At 50.8% G+C, this 17,542-nt stretch overlaps 1 protein-coding gene across 3 annotated transcripts in view; it reads right to left on the reverse strand.

The window, feature by feature from the left end:
* Positions 1–768: 768 nt before the first annotated feature.
* The window catches only part of Ephb2 (EPH receptor B2), a 116,942-nt gene continuing 100,168 nt past the window's right edge, over positions 769–17,542 (reverse strand). The window contains exons 8-16 of one of the 3 annotated variants that reach the window (XM_028759618.1): positions 17,167–17,231; positions 8,921–9,043; positions 8,183–8,430; positions 7,044–7,259; positions 6,430–6,579; positions 4,530–4,723; positions 2,387–2,542; positions 1,811–1,913; positions 769–1,737 (exon numbers count right to left, since the gene is read on the reverse strand). In XM_028759618.1, coding sequence (XP_028615451.1) covers positions 1,639–1,737; positions 1,811–1,913; positions 2,387–2,542; positions 4,530–4,723; positions 6,430–6,579; positions 7,044–7,259; positions 8,183–8,430; positions 8,921–9,043; positions 17,167–17,231 — 1,354 coding nt within the window. In that variant the 3' untranslated portion in view covers positions 769–1,638. Of the gene's footprint in view, positions 1,914–2,386; positions 2,543–4,529; positions 4,724–6,429; positions 6,580–7,043; positions 7,260–8,182; positions 8,431–8,920; positions 9,044–17,166; positions 17,232–17,542 lie in introns of all 3 variants that reach the window. The other 2 variants (XM_028759616.1, XM_028759617.1) reach the window with 2 other exon arrangements.

Below are 17,542 nucleotides of genomic sequence, written 5' to 3' on the forward strand. Positions count from 1 at the left end.
TCTCTGCCTGTGCTTCTGATGACCTGGACTAAGAAGGCTACATGAAGTTCCTTAGCCCGGGCCTTTTGGATCCTGAGGGGCAGGGGAAAGAGTCCCTTGCAAGAGCATTAAAGTCATTTGGCAGGTCCCAAAGGTGCCAGGATCCTTTCTTGGAACTTACAGAGTACAGGGGTCATTTTATAACTAAAGCATTTATTTCCATTCAATGCACTAACCGATTGTTCTGCTCAGGGTTTCCTGCATTTGCTCCCAGGAGAGCCTGAGGCCAGACCCCTTGACTGATGGTGTTCTTCTGGCCAAGACCTTCAGACCTGGGCAAAGGCCTCGGGGAAAGACAGAGTGGGAGAGAGAGTCAGGTGGTCTCTCAGGGTACCCTTGGAGGGCTGGGGTGTCACAGTGAATGATCAGGGTCCTGACTTCCTGGGTAGCCTGGTCTAGGCTCCCAGAGGTGAAATCAGGTGAAATTTGGCCATTGGAGAGCACCCAGGAATCTGAAGGGGCCTCTGTGCCTGGGAAGTACCAGCTAGAACAGGGCAGAGAGCATGAGAGTGTGCAGGGAGGGAGGGAGGACTTCCAGCCTCGGAGCCCTCATCTGCCTCAGTCTGTGGTCCAATGCGGGGCGTTGGTGCAGCTCCCTCCAACTCCCCCAGTCCCACTGAGGTCTCTAAATGGCCCAGGTGGCCCTGTGACAGTTGGCTTTGGTGAGGCCTGGCAGCAGGTGGGAGAAGGGAAGGGTATCAATGAAAAGCATATAAAAATCCAGAAATGTGCATATAAAATCTCGCCCTTGGTGTATTGCCTAAGTCAGTAAGCAGAAAGCACCTTCTTCCTGGAGAAGGATCGAGTCCTCAAAAGGTAGGAAATGTCAAAGTGTCTCTTCATTGTCATTTTAAAAAACCCAACAAACAAACCCTCCCAGACCAAAACCACCCCTGATCAAAATACCCCCAGTCCACGAATCGCTGTAAACAAACCCAGATGCAAGAGAATGCTTCTCAGTGGCAGTCGCGGCTGGTGTCAGTCACCTGCATCCTTGTCCTCCGGCTGAGGCTGAGCAGGAGCAGGCACCCGTGCAGGGCAGGGCCTTGCGGGGCTGCAGACCTGGGTGGCTGTCCTCAGGAAGATCTGGCCTGTGTGGTATGACCTGGGAAGCCAGGAGCTCCTCTTCTGCCTCCTGAACCATTAGCAGAAAGTCTCTTGGAGTTTTTGAAACCGTCTCCCAAGACAGAAGTATTCTCCTGTCTGCAGGTGGCAGCTGGAATGAACTTCCCTGGAGCCTATTTGGGGCAACTGCCTGTCTCTCTGCCCCTTGTGCCTGGGGCTGGGCCATTAGTGATGCTCCAAGAAATGGCTAAAGCCAGGCAAGGAGGGTGGCCCATCTCTTCCCTTCATATTAATGTTCCTGGAAGTGTTTCTCGGCTCTGGCCAGCTCAACCTTCCCAGAAGGAGTTGGAGAGAAAACGCTTTTGGCCTCCACCGGGACAGGCCATGTGGATCTCCCAAGCCTTTTGCTTCTCTCCCCTAAGAACCATCACTCTCCTTATGAGAATCCTCTTGGAGCAAACGTTTCTTGGCTGTCCTGCCCCCTCCCAGATCTAGGTGTGTGTCCCCCCCATTCCCTTTTCCTTCCTTTGACTTTCATGGGTTCTTGGTGACGGCTTGGCTGGAGTACTGCTTGGTTCTTCCTGTTGCCTGTGGCCTCCTGGCAGGTGGCTGACCTTGCAGTGGACAGAGCAGCTGGGGGACCGATGTAGGTGGCTTAGGGGGCGGTGTGGAGGAAGAGGAGAGCCGAGGCAGGCGAACGTCAAACCTCTACAGACTGGATCTGGTTCATCTGGGCCCGCATCACCTGGATACTGTTCAGGATTTTTTTCTGGTGGCCAGCTAGAGTGACCCCAACCCGGAGAATGTCCCTTTGCGAGAGATAGACATAATTAGGAAAATGTATGTGTTGAGGGAGTTGTGGGCCAGTGGCCTGAACTTCCCCAGGCCCTTAGTGAGGGATGGGGAAGGATGGGGGAATGGGACTGAGAGATTCTGAGTGCCCACAGGCAATGGGGAGGCAGGAGGCCATTTTTCTTCTCTTATCAGGAAGCAGGGGAGGGGTTTATATTGGCCATCTACCCATTTCTTTGATTTTCCTTCACTAAACCTTCGTCTACAGATGAAAAATCTTCCCAGACTCTGGGATTTGCTCAGGAGGTACCAGTTGGATCCAGCTACAGATCTGGATATGTTTTACTATTTGGTCCCCGACATCCCTGCTGGGTCACTCTGTTTACCTCCCTCCAAAGCTCCCCATTTGGCTGGTACGGTGGGAAGCAGGTGGGAAGCAGGTGGGAAGCAGGTGGGAAGCAGGGGTGAGCAGAGGCCGCGAGGTACTTACTCCATCATCATCTGAGACACAACGTCGAAAGAAGTGAGGCCGGCGTTGGCAAAGCTCTCCTTGTACTGGCCCATCTTGATGGCCTCCAGCCACTCATCCACCGTGTTAAAGCTGGTGTAGTCTGGTATCGTGCGGTCCAGCAGTGGCAGGTTGATGCTGGGGGAGGGGCAGGTGACAGGGATGGTCAGGGCATATGCTTATAGCCAGACGGAAGATAGAAATGTGTGGTCCCTAGGTGGGTATGCCTGTGTGAGCACAGGTGTGTGTAGGTGTTTCTGTGTGAATAGGGACACAGTTTAGAACCTGTATGGGTGTGTTATCAATGAGGGCCAGTGTAGGAGGAGCTAAGGTGGGAGGAGTAAGGAGAGGAAGAGGAGGAGTTGGGAGAGGAAGAGAAAAAAGGAAGAGAAGGAGCTAGAGAGGGCAGAGATGTAGGAGGATGGAGAACCACACAGGTATGGAGAGCACTCGTGGGGAACAATTTATAAACTTATAAATAGGTTAGCTAATTGGGATACAGCTCTCTTTGTATGGGCATCTTGTTATTAATCATTATCAAACATATAAAGCCTTTGATTACTCTACAAGAATTAGAGTCTCATTCTCTTACTGGGCCTGCATGGATGGCGGAATGGTATGGGCAATGCTCTCTGCCTTGCGGAGACAGCGTGGAAGATTGGCAGAGCCATCTCTCACGCTGGCATCTAGTGGGTGGCAGGGCTGGTGATTCTGGCGGCCTGTTCTAGCTGCAGTGCGCATGTGGCCTCAGGCTGAGAAACATGGTGGCTGGGCTAGGCAGCTTAGACAGTCAAATGAACCAGAGGCCAGTTTTAAATAATTACTACAACAGGCCAGAGGGGGTATGTGCAGGGTAACTGAGGGAAGGCCCTTAGGGGCTCCATTGCAGGAGACACTTTACTTGGGCAATGGTGCTGGCTCGTCCCTGCTTCCTCCCCTAGAGTCATTCTCATCCGTCTCTCAAGCGTGTTCCCAGTATATGGGCCCCACTATCAGATCGAGGCTCAGAGCTAATGGGGACAGCCTCTGAGCAGTGGACAAGACGCGCATGACTTTCTTGAGGGGAAGGGCTCAGTGGCTGCACCTATAGCGGTGGTTCTTAACCTATGGGTTGTGACCCCTTTGGGTTCAAATGACCCTTTCACGGGAGTCGCCTAAGTCCACCAGAAAACATAGATACTTACATTATGATTCCTAACAGTAGCAAAATTACATTATGAAGTGCCCATGAAAATAATTTAGTGGGGGGGTCACCACACCATGAGGAACTGTGTTAAAAGATCGCAGCATTAGAAAGGTTGAGAAGCACTGCTCGAGGTGAAGGACGGCTAGCACAGGGTCAGGGTAAGGTGCAGCAGGGAGAGGCTAGCACGCAAACCTCATGTCCACAGAAGGACTTTGACTCAAGGAGTCTCCAGGTGGTGCTGGTCCTGGGTGGTGAGGTACCTGATTGCACACTCTCCCCCTAAACCCTGTGGGACTGAGGGTCCCTGAGAGTAAGGGTGTACAGGCCCAGCAGCTATGTGACCTGTGACAGCCATGTAACCTGTGTGACAGCTGTCCTTGAATGAGCAGGGACAGTGGCCGAGTAACCTGTGACAGTCACCTCTGGAAGGTGATAATGAGCCAAGCCTGATGGAGCCTGTCCTGAGACCTCAGAAAGGAAACTCCAGGGTCCCCGGGCCCTGTCCTGGGGCTGAGCGGATCTCTCCACCCTGGAGGCATGTAGATGGTGAGTAGTCTTTCTGAATGGGGGAATGTGTACATTTGTGACTGTGTAGTGTGTGTGTGTGTGTGTGTGTGTGTGTGTGTTTGAGTGTGCATGTGCCAGCGAGGACACAGATGGGCACCGAGAGACTCAGCCGGGATGTGAAGAGAGGAAAGAAGAATGGGAGGGAACTGTGCTGAGTACAACCACAACCTCCAGTCACAGAGACTCCGGAGTGTAGGTAGCGCTTCTTAAATGCTGGCCTCTCTGCCCAGGCTTTACAGGGCTCTTCCTGCACCACCCCAGCCTGCCACTGGGCGGGGCCAGGGCGGCACCCAGAGGAGGTAGGTGGGGCTCAAGTGACTCACGCCCAGGAGAGAGAGCTTGGAGATAGGGGTGGGGCCAGGGCGGCCATACCCAGAGGACAGGGGCGCCATGGCTTTGAGGCTGTTGGGGTTCCGGATCATCTTGTCCAGCGTGTTGACAATCTGGCCGAACTTGGGCCGGTGGTTTCGGTCCTTCTGCCAGCAGTCCAGCATGAGCTGGTGCAGGGCACTAGGGCAGTCCATGGGTGGAGGTAGCCGGTAGTCCTGCTCAATGGCGTTGATCACCTGTGGCATCACAGAGGCACAGTGGGGCTGGGTGGCTAGGGTGAGGGCTTTAAGTCCCTGCCGAACATATTCATCCCTGGAACACTGCAGGCATGACCCACGGAGACTCCTCTACCTCCCGTGGCTGCCGTGAGTCCTACCACCTAGCTGTATCTCATGCTAAATCCTGGCCCCTCTCTCTGCCAACCTTGGAGATCCAATAACCGCAGGCAGTCTGTCCCCAAGACCTATCAGGGTGACCCTCCTGTTCGAGGCTGCCCCGACATAATGTTCACACAATCTGTGAGCCTCCTCCCTGCTCTGACGGCTGTGGACATCCCTACTGGCCCTTGTTTGATTTGAGGTTAGTCATGAGTTCTCAGAGAGAGCTGGGCAGAGAGCATGTTTGGTCAGCCTCACAGCTGGGGCCTGAGCTGCCTTGGTGACCTCACAGTCAATACCTGTCCCTCTGTCAGAAAAAGGAGGCCAAACATGGCCTCAATCTGCTCTGTCACTGTGAAGACAAGATTCATCTTCTAGCACTTGACCACAGCTTAACAGATTTCCCCTTTAAGAAGCTTCATGCTTCCCGTGTATTTTATGTGAATGAAAATCCCCGGGGTGATTTCGAACTCCTCAATGGAAGTGTGGATCTCAAAAGTCACTCAAAAACCAATGGGCTGGCGGCTTTGTCCCCAGCCTGGGGCAGTGTTGGAAGGTGGTAGACCTTTGAGGAGGTGAGGCCTAATGGGAAGAAGGTACCCACTGAGGCACGCCCTGGGAGGGGATACTGGGATGCTAGTCTTTTCTCCTCTATTCTCCTTGGTTGTGGCTGCTATGAAGTGAGTAATTTCCTTGCATTTCCACTGCCATCAACTGTCCCCAAGGACATGGGTTAAAACAGTGAGCTCAAATAAACCTTTCTTCTTTTAAGTGGATTAATACTGGCAGTTGTTATAATGACAGCCAGCTGACAACCACGGAGCCTTACTAAGCTTTCTGACCAAGTTTCCACTCACGGCTCCCAGCCCTGCCTCTCAGCCTCACCTCTGCACCTCTGCACAAACACCCACCGCACGCTCACTCTCTGATGCAACTGGCTCTGCGAAGAGGTCTTGGCTGACCTTGACCTGACTGTCCTGGCCACCACATCTACACGGCTTGCTACCTGCCTTCTCCAGTTTAGTGCCTGTCCATAATAGTTACTGCATCTGGTCCTCTGAAAAATTGTCTCGGGGCCAGTGTGACGGCTCAGCAGGTAAACACACTTGATACCAAGGCTCACGGCTTGAGTGTGACTCCCCAGAAGCCACATGGTTCTTCTGGGGGAAGGAGAGAAGTGATTCTCACAGGTTTTTCTCTTTTACACATGTGCCATGGCACTTTGGCACATGTATACACACACACACATACACACAAACACACATACACACACACACACACACACGTAAGTTAAAAAAAGGAAGGGAGAGACAGACAGACAGATAGACAGACATATATCATGGCTTTTTCTGGCCTAGCCACTCCCACATGCTGAGGATTTGCTGATTGGTGGATGAGTAGATGGACCTCCCTACTCCCTCCCCTTTGAGAGGCCAAGGTTTATCAGCCTGGGAAGCAGGTCTTCAGCCATAGGGAAATCAGCAGTACAAGGCCAGGAATCTCAGATCTTGCCCTCTTCAACCTTGGCTGGCCAGCAAGGCCCTGCCCACATCCTGGAGACTTACATCTTGGTTGGTCATGTCCCAGTAGGGTCGTTCCCCGTAGGACATCACCTCCCACATGACAATGCCATAGCTCCACACATCACTGGCTGAGGTGAATTTCCGGTACTGGATGGCTTCCGGCGCTGTCCAGCGGATGGGGATCTTCCCACCCTGGAGTGGGGCGGGCAGAGAGAAGAGACTGATGGGCAGGATAGTGACCTGTCTGATGCTACACCATGCTCCATCAGATCCCAGGAAGAACTCCATTGTTTCCAGACTCCTCAGTTGCTTCAACCCCAAGCCATTTGCATATGCTGTTACCTCTGCTGGAAGAGCCTCCCCCACCTACCACAGTGCCATCTGGAGTCCCTCAAAAGCCTTTCCTTGGTTCTCAGAGAGTTACTGCTTCCTCAGATTCCATAGTGTGCTCATGTCTCTCTTGTAGTCCAAAGACATGCTCTGCACCCTCCTCCCAGCCTCCACTCCCTTCAGCTCATTAGCTCCCCACCCCAGCAGCCCAGGAAGCTCTCTGTGCATCCCTTCCTAGCTCCAGGGGCCCAGTGAAGACTTCATTTGGGCAGGGTCAGTGGATACACATGGCATGGAGAGATGACTGTGCATGCCCATCCTCTTACCAGAGCGCTGGTATAGGTGGGGTCCGACGTGTCATCCTCCAGGAAGCGCGAGAGCCCAAAGTCAGACACCTTGCACACCAGGTTGCTGTTGACAAGGATGTTGCGCGCAGCCAGATCGCGGTGCACGTAGTTCATGTCCGCCAGGTACTTCATGCCGGCGGCGATACCCCGCAGCATGCCCACCAACTGGATGACTGTGAATTGACCATCGTTTTGCTTTGGGGAAGGTAGAAAATAGAGTCAATGGGAAAGTGAGTGTCAGAGCCCTGAATCTTCTCACAATGGCAGGTCTCTGCCACCTTTGCACACACCCGTGTGAAAGACTCAGATACCCAGGAACCTCAGAGTGGCCTAGGAGAGACCAACTTGAGGATGGTAGAGGGAATACCAGCTCTGGAGTGAAGCATACTTGGATTGTCCCTGACTCTGATCTTCCTGGAGGGGCAGGCTTGGATATATAACCTGACTCGATCTCTCTGAGCTCGACTGCTCTCTCCTGTGTGTTCTATGGGGGAAAGTTACATGTGTCTCTTAGGGCTGCTCTGACTCAAACAGGAAACACATGGAAGGTGATGGCACCAACTTCATAAATATTTGTTGAAAGACAGCTGGCCCAGTGGCACACTACAGACACCCAGGTCAGTCATCTCTGTCCTGATGGCTGACTGTTCTGTGCCGAGGGGATTCACCTGTTGGTCTTGTGCCTTGATTTTTCTCCTGTGTCTAACTTTGGAGAGCTACAGGATCTGGTGAAAACCCCAGATGTGGTGTCAACACTCGTGGCTGTGGTCTGGGCTCTCCCCTCTGGCCCTCTGATCCTAGGCAAATGCTTCCTCTCTCGGAGCTCTGTTCTGATATGTGTAATGAAAATGCTTTTGAGCAATGATGGGCATGCACCTCGGGTGCCATAACCCCGAGGGAATGCTTGGGTTTCCCAGGGAGCCACATTGAGAAGAGCCTTGAGATTGCTTCTGAGCTGAGTGGGAGCTCTGGGATTGATTAACAATGCCTGTCAAGGTAACACAATGGAAGGTGGTGGCCAGTAAGGCATTCTTGGCCTAGAGGTTTCTCAAGACCCAATGGAGTTATGCCCAGCAGCCCTTCTCATGCTCTGCTTACACCCCTGGGGCTCTCCCTACCCGGAGGAAGGAATCCAAGGAACCGTTCTCCATGAATTCAGTGATGATCATGACAGGTGTGCTCTTGGTGACAACCCCTTCCAGGTGGATGACATTGGGGTGGTCGAACTGGCCCATGATGGATGCCTCACTCAGGAAGTCCCGGCGCTGTTTCTCTGTGTATCCTGACTTGAGGGTCTTGATGGCTACAAAGATCTCTCTCTTGCCTGGCAGCTTCAAGTGGCCACTGCAGACCTCACCAAATTCCCCTGGGGTAGACACATTGAGACAGACATCGTGTCATGTGTCAGATGGAAAAGTGTTACGTCCTTGTCCTGTCATTCCCATTGTGGGTGCTTTATGACCTCATTCTATCAGACACAGGATTCCTTTGTGACTGTGGAGCCCAGAGCAGGACCAGCCATCTTTGGGAGAGTGGGTTCTTCATGGCTGCCCTGAGATATTTGGGGATGAGGACACGGGAGATTTGGGGAGGTGGGAATGGGGCTATGGTGGACAGTGGAAAGGACAGAGCTAAGCTCCAGATCCAGTTCAATCTCCAGCTTGCTGTGCTTACTCCAGCCTCAGTTTCCCCTTCTGTGCATGTGATGGTTTTAATAGGGCCCTTTTGGGAACTTTGATCCATTAGGGAGTTCCTTTGTGGCCCTTGATTTTCAACTTACCCTCAACTTCAGGGTTGCACTGTGGTCACCCCACCCATGACCAAAGCCATGGTACCTTGAGACATTTGCCACCTACCTGCACCAATCACTTGCTCAATCTTGACGCAGGAGATGTCAATTTCCTTGGCAAACTCCCGCACTGCCTCATTAGGATCTTCATAGGTAAAAGGATCTATGTAGATCTTCATGCCTGGGGTCACTGGGGGGACAAGACCAGGCTGGGTCACACAGACAGGCTCAAGAGGTGTACAAATGGAAAAAGGGTTAGTCCCCCTGCCCCATGGGGAAGAGTTCTCTTTTATGGCCCCCATAGGAACTGGGAACCCCCCTTCAGGTCACCTGACCCATCAAGGTCTCACAGAGTTGACAGGCAGCAAATAGAAAGGCAAAGGGAACAGGAATCAGAAGAGTGACAAATAGGTTCCAGCTATTGTTCCTACTCTCAGAGATTACTAGTAGCTTTCTAGAGCAGATAAAAAGACTTGTGATTGATTAGTGATGTCTGTTCTTGGTGTGGGTATAGGCTGGATAGGTTTGCTGCCTTGTGCTACAGAGTCCAGGTGCAAGGACAAGAAAGAGGAAGTCTTAAAGAAGGTTTGGAAGATGGCTTAGTCAGTGAAGAGCCTCCCACTCAAGCACAAGGACCTGAGTTCATATCTCTGGTATCCCCAGTAAAGCCAGGTGCCTCACTACAGTATGGTCGATTAATCCCAACGTTGGGGTCTGGGAGAAGTGGGTAGAGGTGGGTGATCCCTCAAACTCAATGGCCAGCTAGCTTAGCCTAATTGATGAACTTCAGATTCAGTGAGACCTTGTTCCTCCAAGTAAAGGTAGGAAACCTGACATCAATCAGAAGCATTCATGTTTCAGTATGAATAGGTGCACACTCATATTAACAAGTGTCATACACACTCACAAACAGAGGCACACATGCCCGCACACATACATAGAGAGATTTTAAAATGAGAAGGGAGAGAGAGAGAGAGAGAGATAGAAAGAGAGATAGATAGAGAGAGAGAGAGAGAGAGAGAGAGAGAGAGAGAGAGAGAGATTGATTGATTGATTTAAAAACAAGAACTAGAATTTAAACATAGAAAGAGCTGGCCTTAGATAATAGTCTTCTCAGAGGCCTGCAGAACTGACCCATCTCCTCTCTGTGTCTCCAGCCCAAGCCTCTTCTGCCAGCCCAGAGTCCCTGGGCCCCTGCAGCTAGGTCCATGAGACTGGAGGGGTGCCTTGTTCACCACCTCTGAGTATCCTACACTCTTGGATGGATTCCTCACAGGCCGAGCCTCAGGGCTTTCTGGACCAGCCTGAAGCCAGACCCAAGACACATTTATTTCATTCCTGAGCTGCTGTCAATGTCTGTGTGTGGATGCAGGAAGAGAAGACTGGGTATCAAAGTCCCCGGTCTGACCCATGATGAGCCAGTGAACTGCTATGAAGGCAGGAAAGACCATCAGTCTGCCTTCCCCTTCCAACCTGGTATTACAACACCCAGGGTTTCCTCTGGGCTCCCCAGTTCCTCACTTTCAGTCAGCTGTGGAAGCTGTGGTACTGGGGACAGCAGTTCTAGGACCGAGCAGTTGGAGTCCCTGAGGCCTCCGAGGCCGAGAACCCAGCTCAGCTGTGAGACCCCAGAACCATTTGATGATTATTCTCAGCTTCTCCTTCAGCTATCCCAGGAATCTGGGAGTTGGAGTCCACAGTGGGGACCTCCTGCTTGTGCAACAAACAAAGCTTTATGGGACATCCATGTTCACAGAGTGGCGTACCAGAAGAGATCCACACAAACTAAACAGCATACGGCCATTCCTGGCTCTAATACACTAGCTGTGTTTTGACTGTGTTGGTGTGTTTTGCCGTGTATGCGTGTGTGTGTGTGTGTGTGTGTGCGTGTGTGCGCACATGTGTGTATGTGTGTACATGTGCTAAGCTAGCCCTTTCAGTCAGGGATTATAAATCTAAGTCTATGAGCCTTTTGGCATCCCCTGGATAGGTTTAAAGAGGCCTGAAGATCCTCAATAATAAGACATTATTATTATTATTGTTATTGTTATTGTTGTTAGTAGTAGTTAAAGTAGTAGTAGTAGTACTGACTTTTTTCCCAAGACAATGTTTCTCTGTATACCCCTGCGGTCCTAGCACTCACTCTATAGACCAGGGTAGCCTTGAATCCAGAGATCTGCCTGCCTCTGCCTCCCGAGTGCTGGAATTAGAGGTGTGAGCCACAACTATTATTGACTCCTTTAAATTAAAATAGTAATTCATAAGTTGGTGAAATGACTCAGTGGGTAAAAGTGCTTGCTGCACTGAGCCTAACATCCAGAGTTTGAGCTTGAAAGTTTAAAAAAAATAAATATAAAAGGCCATATGTAGTGGTGTGCGTCTGTAATCCCAGCGTTCTCCTTACAGACAGATGGGAGGCAGAGAAAGGGGAAGAGCCTGGAAGTCTGTGGGTCACTAGTTTGAAGTACAAAGCATGACAGAAAGAATACGAGAGGCCCTGCTTCAGTGAGGTGAAAGGAGAGAGCTGACTCCCAAAGCTTGCCCTCTGAGTTCCACATCCGCGCATGTGCACGCCAGCACTCACACCCAGCCATCCGTATGCTCACAACAATAATAATAAATAAAAACTAAAAACAGAACTGGGTCACATTATTTTAAAAAAGGAATGCATGCTCTTTACAAAGTCTAAAATTACGGCAATAAATATGATACATAGACAGCATCTTAAAAAATCCACCCCGCGTATAGATGTCTCGGAACATTATACCTGGGCTGAGGAGATGCTCAGTAGGTATGGCGCTTGCCTTGCAAGTGTGAGGTTCTGAGTTTAATCCCCAGAACCTAGGTTGGGTCCAGCAATGTGAGCACCTATAACCCAGTGCTCCTGTGAGGCGACAGGAGGAAGAGACAGGAAATTCCCCCAGAAGCGCATGAGCCAGCTAGCTTGGGAGGGAGCAGGGCACAGGCTCCCCTCTCACTGATTCTCCAGCAGGCAAGCATCTCAGAGCCCTGAACACAATAGACGCTCCATGTCTGGGGAGCTGAGGACCTGGGCGACAAAGATGAATTATAGCAACTGCAGCTGTTACTCGCCAAGCCTTTATCTGAGCCTGACACTGTGTCAGACTCTTGGCATGTATTTTTATTATTTTTTAAAATCTCTCCCTCGTCCTCTCAGGAGCTGTGAGACAGAACTGGAGCTCTGTAAAGCCAGTCACAGATCTTGGAGCCCCAAGGCCTTTCAGATTTGAGCACAGGATTCTCTCTCTTCAAAAGACATTGACTTTAATCATGTGTATCTGCATATAGTATGTGCACGTGACTACAGGTTCTCCTGGAGTCCAGAAGAGGGCATCACATTCCCTGGAGCTGGACTGACAGATGGTCAAGCCACCTGATGTAGGTGCTGGGAACAAACACCCCTGATTGTTTGGAATAGCGGCAAGTGCTCTAAACTGCTCTTAACTGTAATTCCTGCTTCAGGGAATCTGATGCCCTCTTCTGGCCTCCATGGGCACCTGCACTCATGTGCACATACCCCAATATACACACACGCACGCACACACACACACACATAAAAATAAATCTTAAAAAGGAAAAAAAACCACATAGACATACAGACACAGATGAACAAGCAGACCTTTATCTCTCTAATCTCAAAGCTGATTCTCTTATATTTATGGGGCTGGGGATTGAACCCAAGGCCATGTACACGCTAGGCAAATGCTCTGTAACAGAGCTACAGATCCCCAGACCTCAAGGACGGCTCCTCTTTTCTAAAAGATTAAATTGTTTTATAGGTATGAGAGTTTTTTGTTTTGTTTTATTTGTTTTTTTTTGTCTGCATGTAAGTCTGTGCATCACTTGCATGCAGTATCAGTGGAAGCCAGGAGAGGGCGCTCGATTCCCTGGAACAGGATTTACAGTTTGAGCTGCTGTGTTGCGCACTGCAGAACCTGAGCTGTTGGTAAGAGCAGCCGCCACTCTTAACAGCTACTCTCCTTCACATACGGGTACACGGAAGCGTGCACTCCAGACTCATGGATGGTTCTCTCAGTCACGATTCTCACTCCTGCTGGCCCAGGCACAGGCTTCCCTGACTTGGTGGATAAGCCATATCTTCCTTCCAAGTCAGGAGACAGGAGAAGCCATTTTGTTCAAACTCAATGCGCAGGTCATGGTGCCTGGCCTTCAGCCTCTTGAATTTCAGCATCACTTGGGGAGGGGGAGATCCTTTCTGACAGGATCCAGTTGTGAGAGTTGGAATGAGGTCACTCCAGGAGCAAAGGAGAATCTCACCAAAAGTCTGCACCTCTGTGGGCAGCAGCCAGAGTCCATCCCCAGCCTTAGCTGGGAGCACTGGTTAGGATGGCTGGGGGACAAAGGCAAGCCACTCGTGACCGGTCTCACCCAGCTCTCTGCTCCCATCCACTAGCTGCTCTAGTTTGGATGAGGTCTCTTCCCCAGCAGGTTCATGTGAATGAGACTTAGTTCTCATGGTGGTGTGTGGAAGCGGTGGGCCCTTTAAGAGGTAGAGCCTAGCAAAAGTCACTAGAGCACAACTGTTGGGAGGAAAGGATGGAGGCTTGTGGGACCCTGGAGACTAGTTAGTTTTCCTGAGAGACTAGAGAAGATCAAGCCCAGTCCTCCTCTGTGTCTTTCCCTGTCACATGCACTCCTGCCACAGAGCCCTCTACAACAGGGCCTTCAGCAGAACAGTTGACTGAGATATGGCTAGCCTCCTCTCTTTACACATGATGCAGCCTTAGGTGTTTTGTGATAGCAGCAAACAGACTGATCACACTAGTTAATAACAATCCCCTTCTAGGGGCTCCAGGACATCTCATCCCCTCTTGCTTCTGAGGTCATGCTGTTCTTACCTCCTCAGGGCATTTCCTCTTCCCCTTTAAGACCACATCATATGCCATCTCCTCTGAGAAGCCTGCTGGGATTTCTCCAGAAGGGGCTATGGCCCTCCTTAGGTATAACAACTTTATCACCGCCATCAATCTATGACCCCAGTGTCTGTGACTTTCCTCTCCTGGTCCACAGTCTCCAAACTCCCATGCCCACAGCTCCCTGAATCTCCTTTCCGGAACTCTCTGGTGCCTGGAGGTGTTTTACCTTCTCCCCCCAGGAAGGCAGAGGTGATTCTGTCTGGTTCCAGCTCATTCCTCAGTACTGGTATACAGCAGGCACTCAATAAATGCTTTCTGGAGCGTCACAGATAATCACTTATGCATCTTCCCATCTGGGGTCATGAGTACCTTTGAGAATTTGGTGGCAGGCACAGCTCTGCCCCTTGGAGAGAGGTTCTTCCCAATGTGCATACTCCCATATTCCATGAGCAACAGCGGTGTGCACGGGCTGTGGTGAGCTCCGAGAGTCTAGTCCCAGGTTAGAAGCTCTTGCTCTGGCGCGTTTGTTCCACCACACATGTGAAGGTGATATGATATATAGCAGATGCTTAATAGACACTTGTTGCATACACCCTCAGCGCAGATTTATTGGGTATAAATCTGTCCTATAAAGTTTGTATTTTTCAGACACAATCGTCCCCTTCTAACGATGCTGCCAGGAAAATACTATTTGGCTGAACCGAAGAAGTTGCTAACATTCGACTGTGTCTGACTTCCAAAAATAGCAGCTTCATTTGGTCCAATGCAATCTTACTCCGACTGAATGGAAGACTGGCATAGGGAGGCAAAACCCACCCAAGGATTCACGGACACAGAGAACCAACAGCAGGAGCGGGGTGGGACCCAGGCAGCTCTAGGTTCCATTTGGTGGCTACCAGGCTGCCAGTCCTCCAGGTAGATGTACAATGACCTCATGGCCAGAAAAAAAAACATCCCACAGGCTAGCCTCAGGACAGACCTTTGCTGGCCTTAGCCTGGTGAGGACAGCCAGAGTTAGCAGCAACACTGAGCTGTGGTCTACAGGCTTACAGCTGTGAGAGCCACCTGCCATTACCTTGAATCTAAATGGACCCCTCTGGAAGCACAAAGAGAACCAGGTACAGAGGCCTGGGTTTGAATTCCACCCCTGCAGCTACTGATGGTCACAAATAAACTACTTCAGGGGGCTGAATCCAGGTTCAATAGCTGGGTGCCCTGTCACTCAAACTCTGTCCTCGATATTTTGCCACAAGACGAGCATAACAATGTCCCTTATTAGGGGACTAAGAGGGTTAAATGAGAGACTCATGTGTGAGTATGTGTATGTGTGTGTGCACATGTATAAGTGTGTACAGAACTCAGAGGACAACCTTGAGTGTCATTCCTCAGGAACAATCTACCTTGGGTTTTTTTTCTTTGTTGTTTTTTTTTTGAGACAGAGTCTCTCCCTGGCTTGGAATATGTGGGTTAGCCTTGGCTGGTTGGCAAGGGAGCCCCAGAGATCTACCTGCCCGTGCCTCCTCAGTGCTGGATTACAGGTGGGTGCTACCACGCTTGGTCTTTTTCTTTTTAAACACAGATTCTGGAGGTTTCTTGTCTCACTACAAGCTCTTTAACCAAGTGAGCCTTTCCCATAGCCCTGGAGAACTTTTAGGAAGGACTCAGAAGAGCATTTGGCAAACAGAAAGCAACCAATGACTGTTGTAAAGAAGACTTGGGTCCTATGAAATGTTACTACCATTGTAAAGACACTGGTACTATGCTAACATCCGCTGATTCATTGGAAGGATCCATCACTCTCTGTGGTTTCTCTAAGGATGTCAAGACTCAGAGAGGCTCAGTGTTCTCCCCAGGGTGACCACTGGCCAGTGCCAGAACAGAGATGAGAAAGAAGGTCAGGCCCTTTGGCTCTGCATCCAAACATCCCAAGCTTGGTCCCCACTTAGCATGTGCTACAGCTGAGAAAGGAAAGTTTGTGTTGATGACCCTGAGCCAGCCACACACATCTTTGGCTCTCTGTGGGCAGGGAGCAAAGACTCAGGAGTAAAGGATATTGATCTCTGAACAAATCCTGGGGTTGATTTTAAAAATAAATCTCACCAGGAGTGGTGGCCCACACCTTTAGTCCTGACACTCAGGAGGCAGAGGCAGGTGGATCTCTGTGAGTTTGAGGTCAGTCTGGCCTACAGAATAAGTTCAGGACAGTCAGGGCTATTACACACATACATACACACACACACACACACACAGACACAGACACACACACGCACACACAGAGTTACTTTCTACCAACACTCCTGCCACCTGGTCTAGCCACCACCGTATCTGGCTTCAGCTTCTCTCTGTTCTCCACACAATATCCAGAGAAGCCTTTGCTGAGACCGTAACACAGAACAAGTCAGTCCTCAGCTCAGAACTTCTTGGGGCTTCCCACTTCACTCGGAGGAGAAGCTAAAGTTCCACATGACCAACAAGAATCACTCCTGCCTCCCACCCAACTCTGGCTCAGCCATGGTTGCTCTTCCTGTACACTGGCTATTTTCCTGGCCCACAATGCTTTTCCCTGGAGAAATCTGAGCCACCCATTCTCCCGAAGCCTTTGTGTTTTTGTTCAAATGAATGCTCAATAAGACCCTCACTTGGACCTCAAATTTAAATCTACCCGCCCAACTCTGGGTCCATCTCCCTACACAGATCACACCTATGTGTGGTTCCCACTGTGTGCTGCTGGGTGCCCTGTTAGTGTCAGGGACAACTTCAGGTCGGGAGAATGCCTGTTATATCTGCAGGGAAACCAGGCAACAGTTAGGACGATGTCCCTGGTAAGATGAGTTGTACCGGCTTAGATTAGGGCTAAGATCCAGGATAGATGGAGCCAGCGAAGGGTTTTTGGGGGTCGTGGTGTTGCATGTTGGGATCATAGGACGTACACACGGAATAGCAGGTGCAAAAGCTAAAAAGTTAGAGGCAGCTTGGCACATCCAGGACCCCCCCTGGCCATAGGGAGAGGCAGGAGAGATGGCTCAGTGGTGAAGAGTACGTGCTGTATACACCATGAGGACTGGAGTTCAGATCCCAGCACCCATGCAACAAGGCAGGCATCCCACAAACACCTGCAACTCCAGTTCCAAGGAGTCCCCTGTGTGTACATAGGTAAGTGTACGCCCCTCCCCGCCACCAAACCCTCCATGGCACATACACTCACACAAACATATAGACACTCTCTCTCTCTCACACACACACACACATTTATAAAAACACACACATTTTAAAACAGAAGTCTTGAAGAAGACGAAGAGGAAGAGGAGGAGGAAGAAGAGGAAGCATCGGTGGCGGCAGCAGCAGCTGGAGGGGTCTCGGTGGACATGGTAGAGAAGGGCCCCAGGGTGCCAGCATGGCTAGGGTGTGTACGTACTGTGGCCGCTGGTGTAGTGCTGTAGCTTGTCCGTGTACTCTGAGTCGGCACGCTCAAACCCCCGTCTTCTGGAACAAGAGCAAAGGGCTGGAGCCACCTGAAGGCACCCAGGGAGGTGGGAGCCACAGTAGGTGATAGAGAGAGAGGGCGGGCAACCCCGTGAGGCCACTCCCTTGCTGGAAGTGGTGGTGTCTAGTCCTGTCCTTTGTCTAGCCTTACCCCGCTTGGTTTTCCCATTTCTCCCTCTGCGAACCCACAGACTCAGACTCAGACTCATTCTGTCCCCATGTCTTTTCTGTAGCCAAGTCTCTTTAAAGGGAAGAAACAAAGTCCTCAGATTCTAGTTGTGGCTTCTAACTCCACACTCCCCCCCCCA

This window comes from Grammomys surdaster, unplaced genomic scaffold (assembly GCF_004785775.1).
Source record: "Grammomys surdaster isolate TR1022 unplaced genomic scaffold, NIH_TR_1.0 126313, whole genome shotgun sequence".
In the NCBI taxonomy this organism is placed as follows: domain Eukaryota; kingdom Metazoa; phylum Chordata; class Mammalia; order Rodentia; family Muridae; genus Grammomys; species Grammomys surdaster.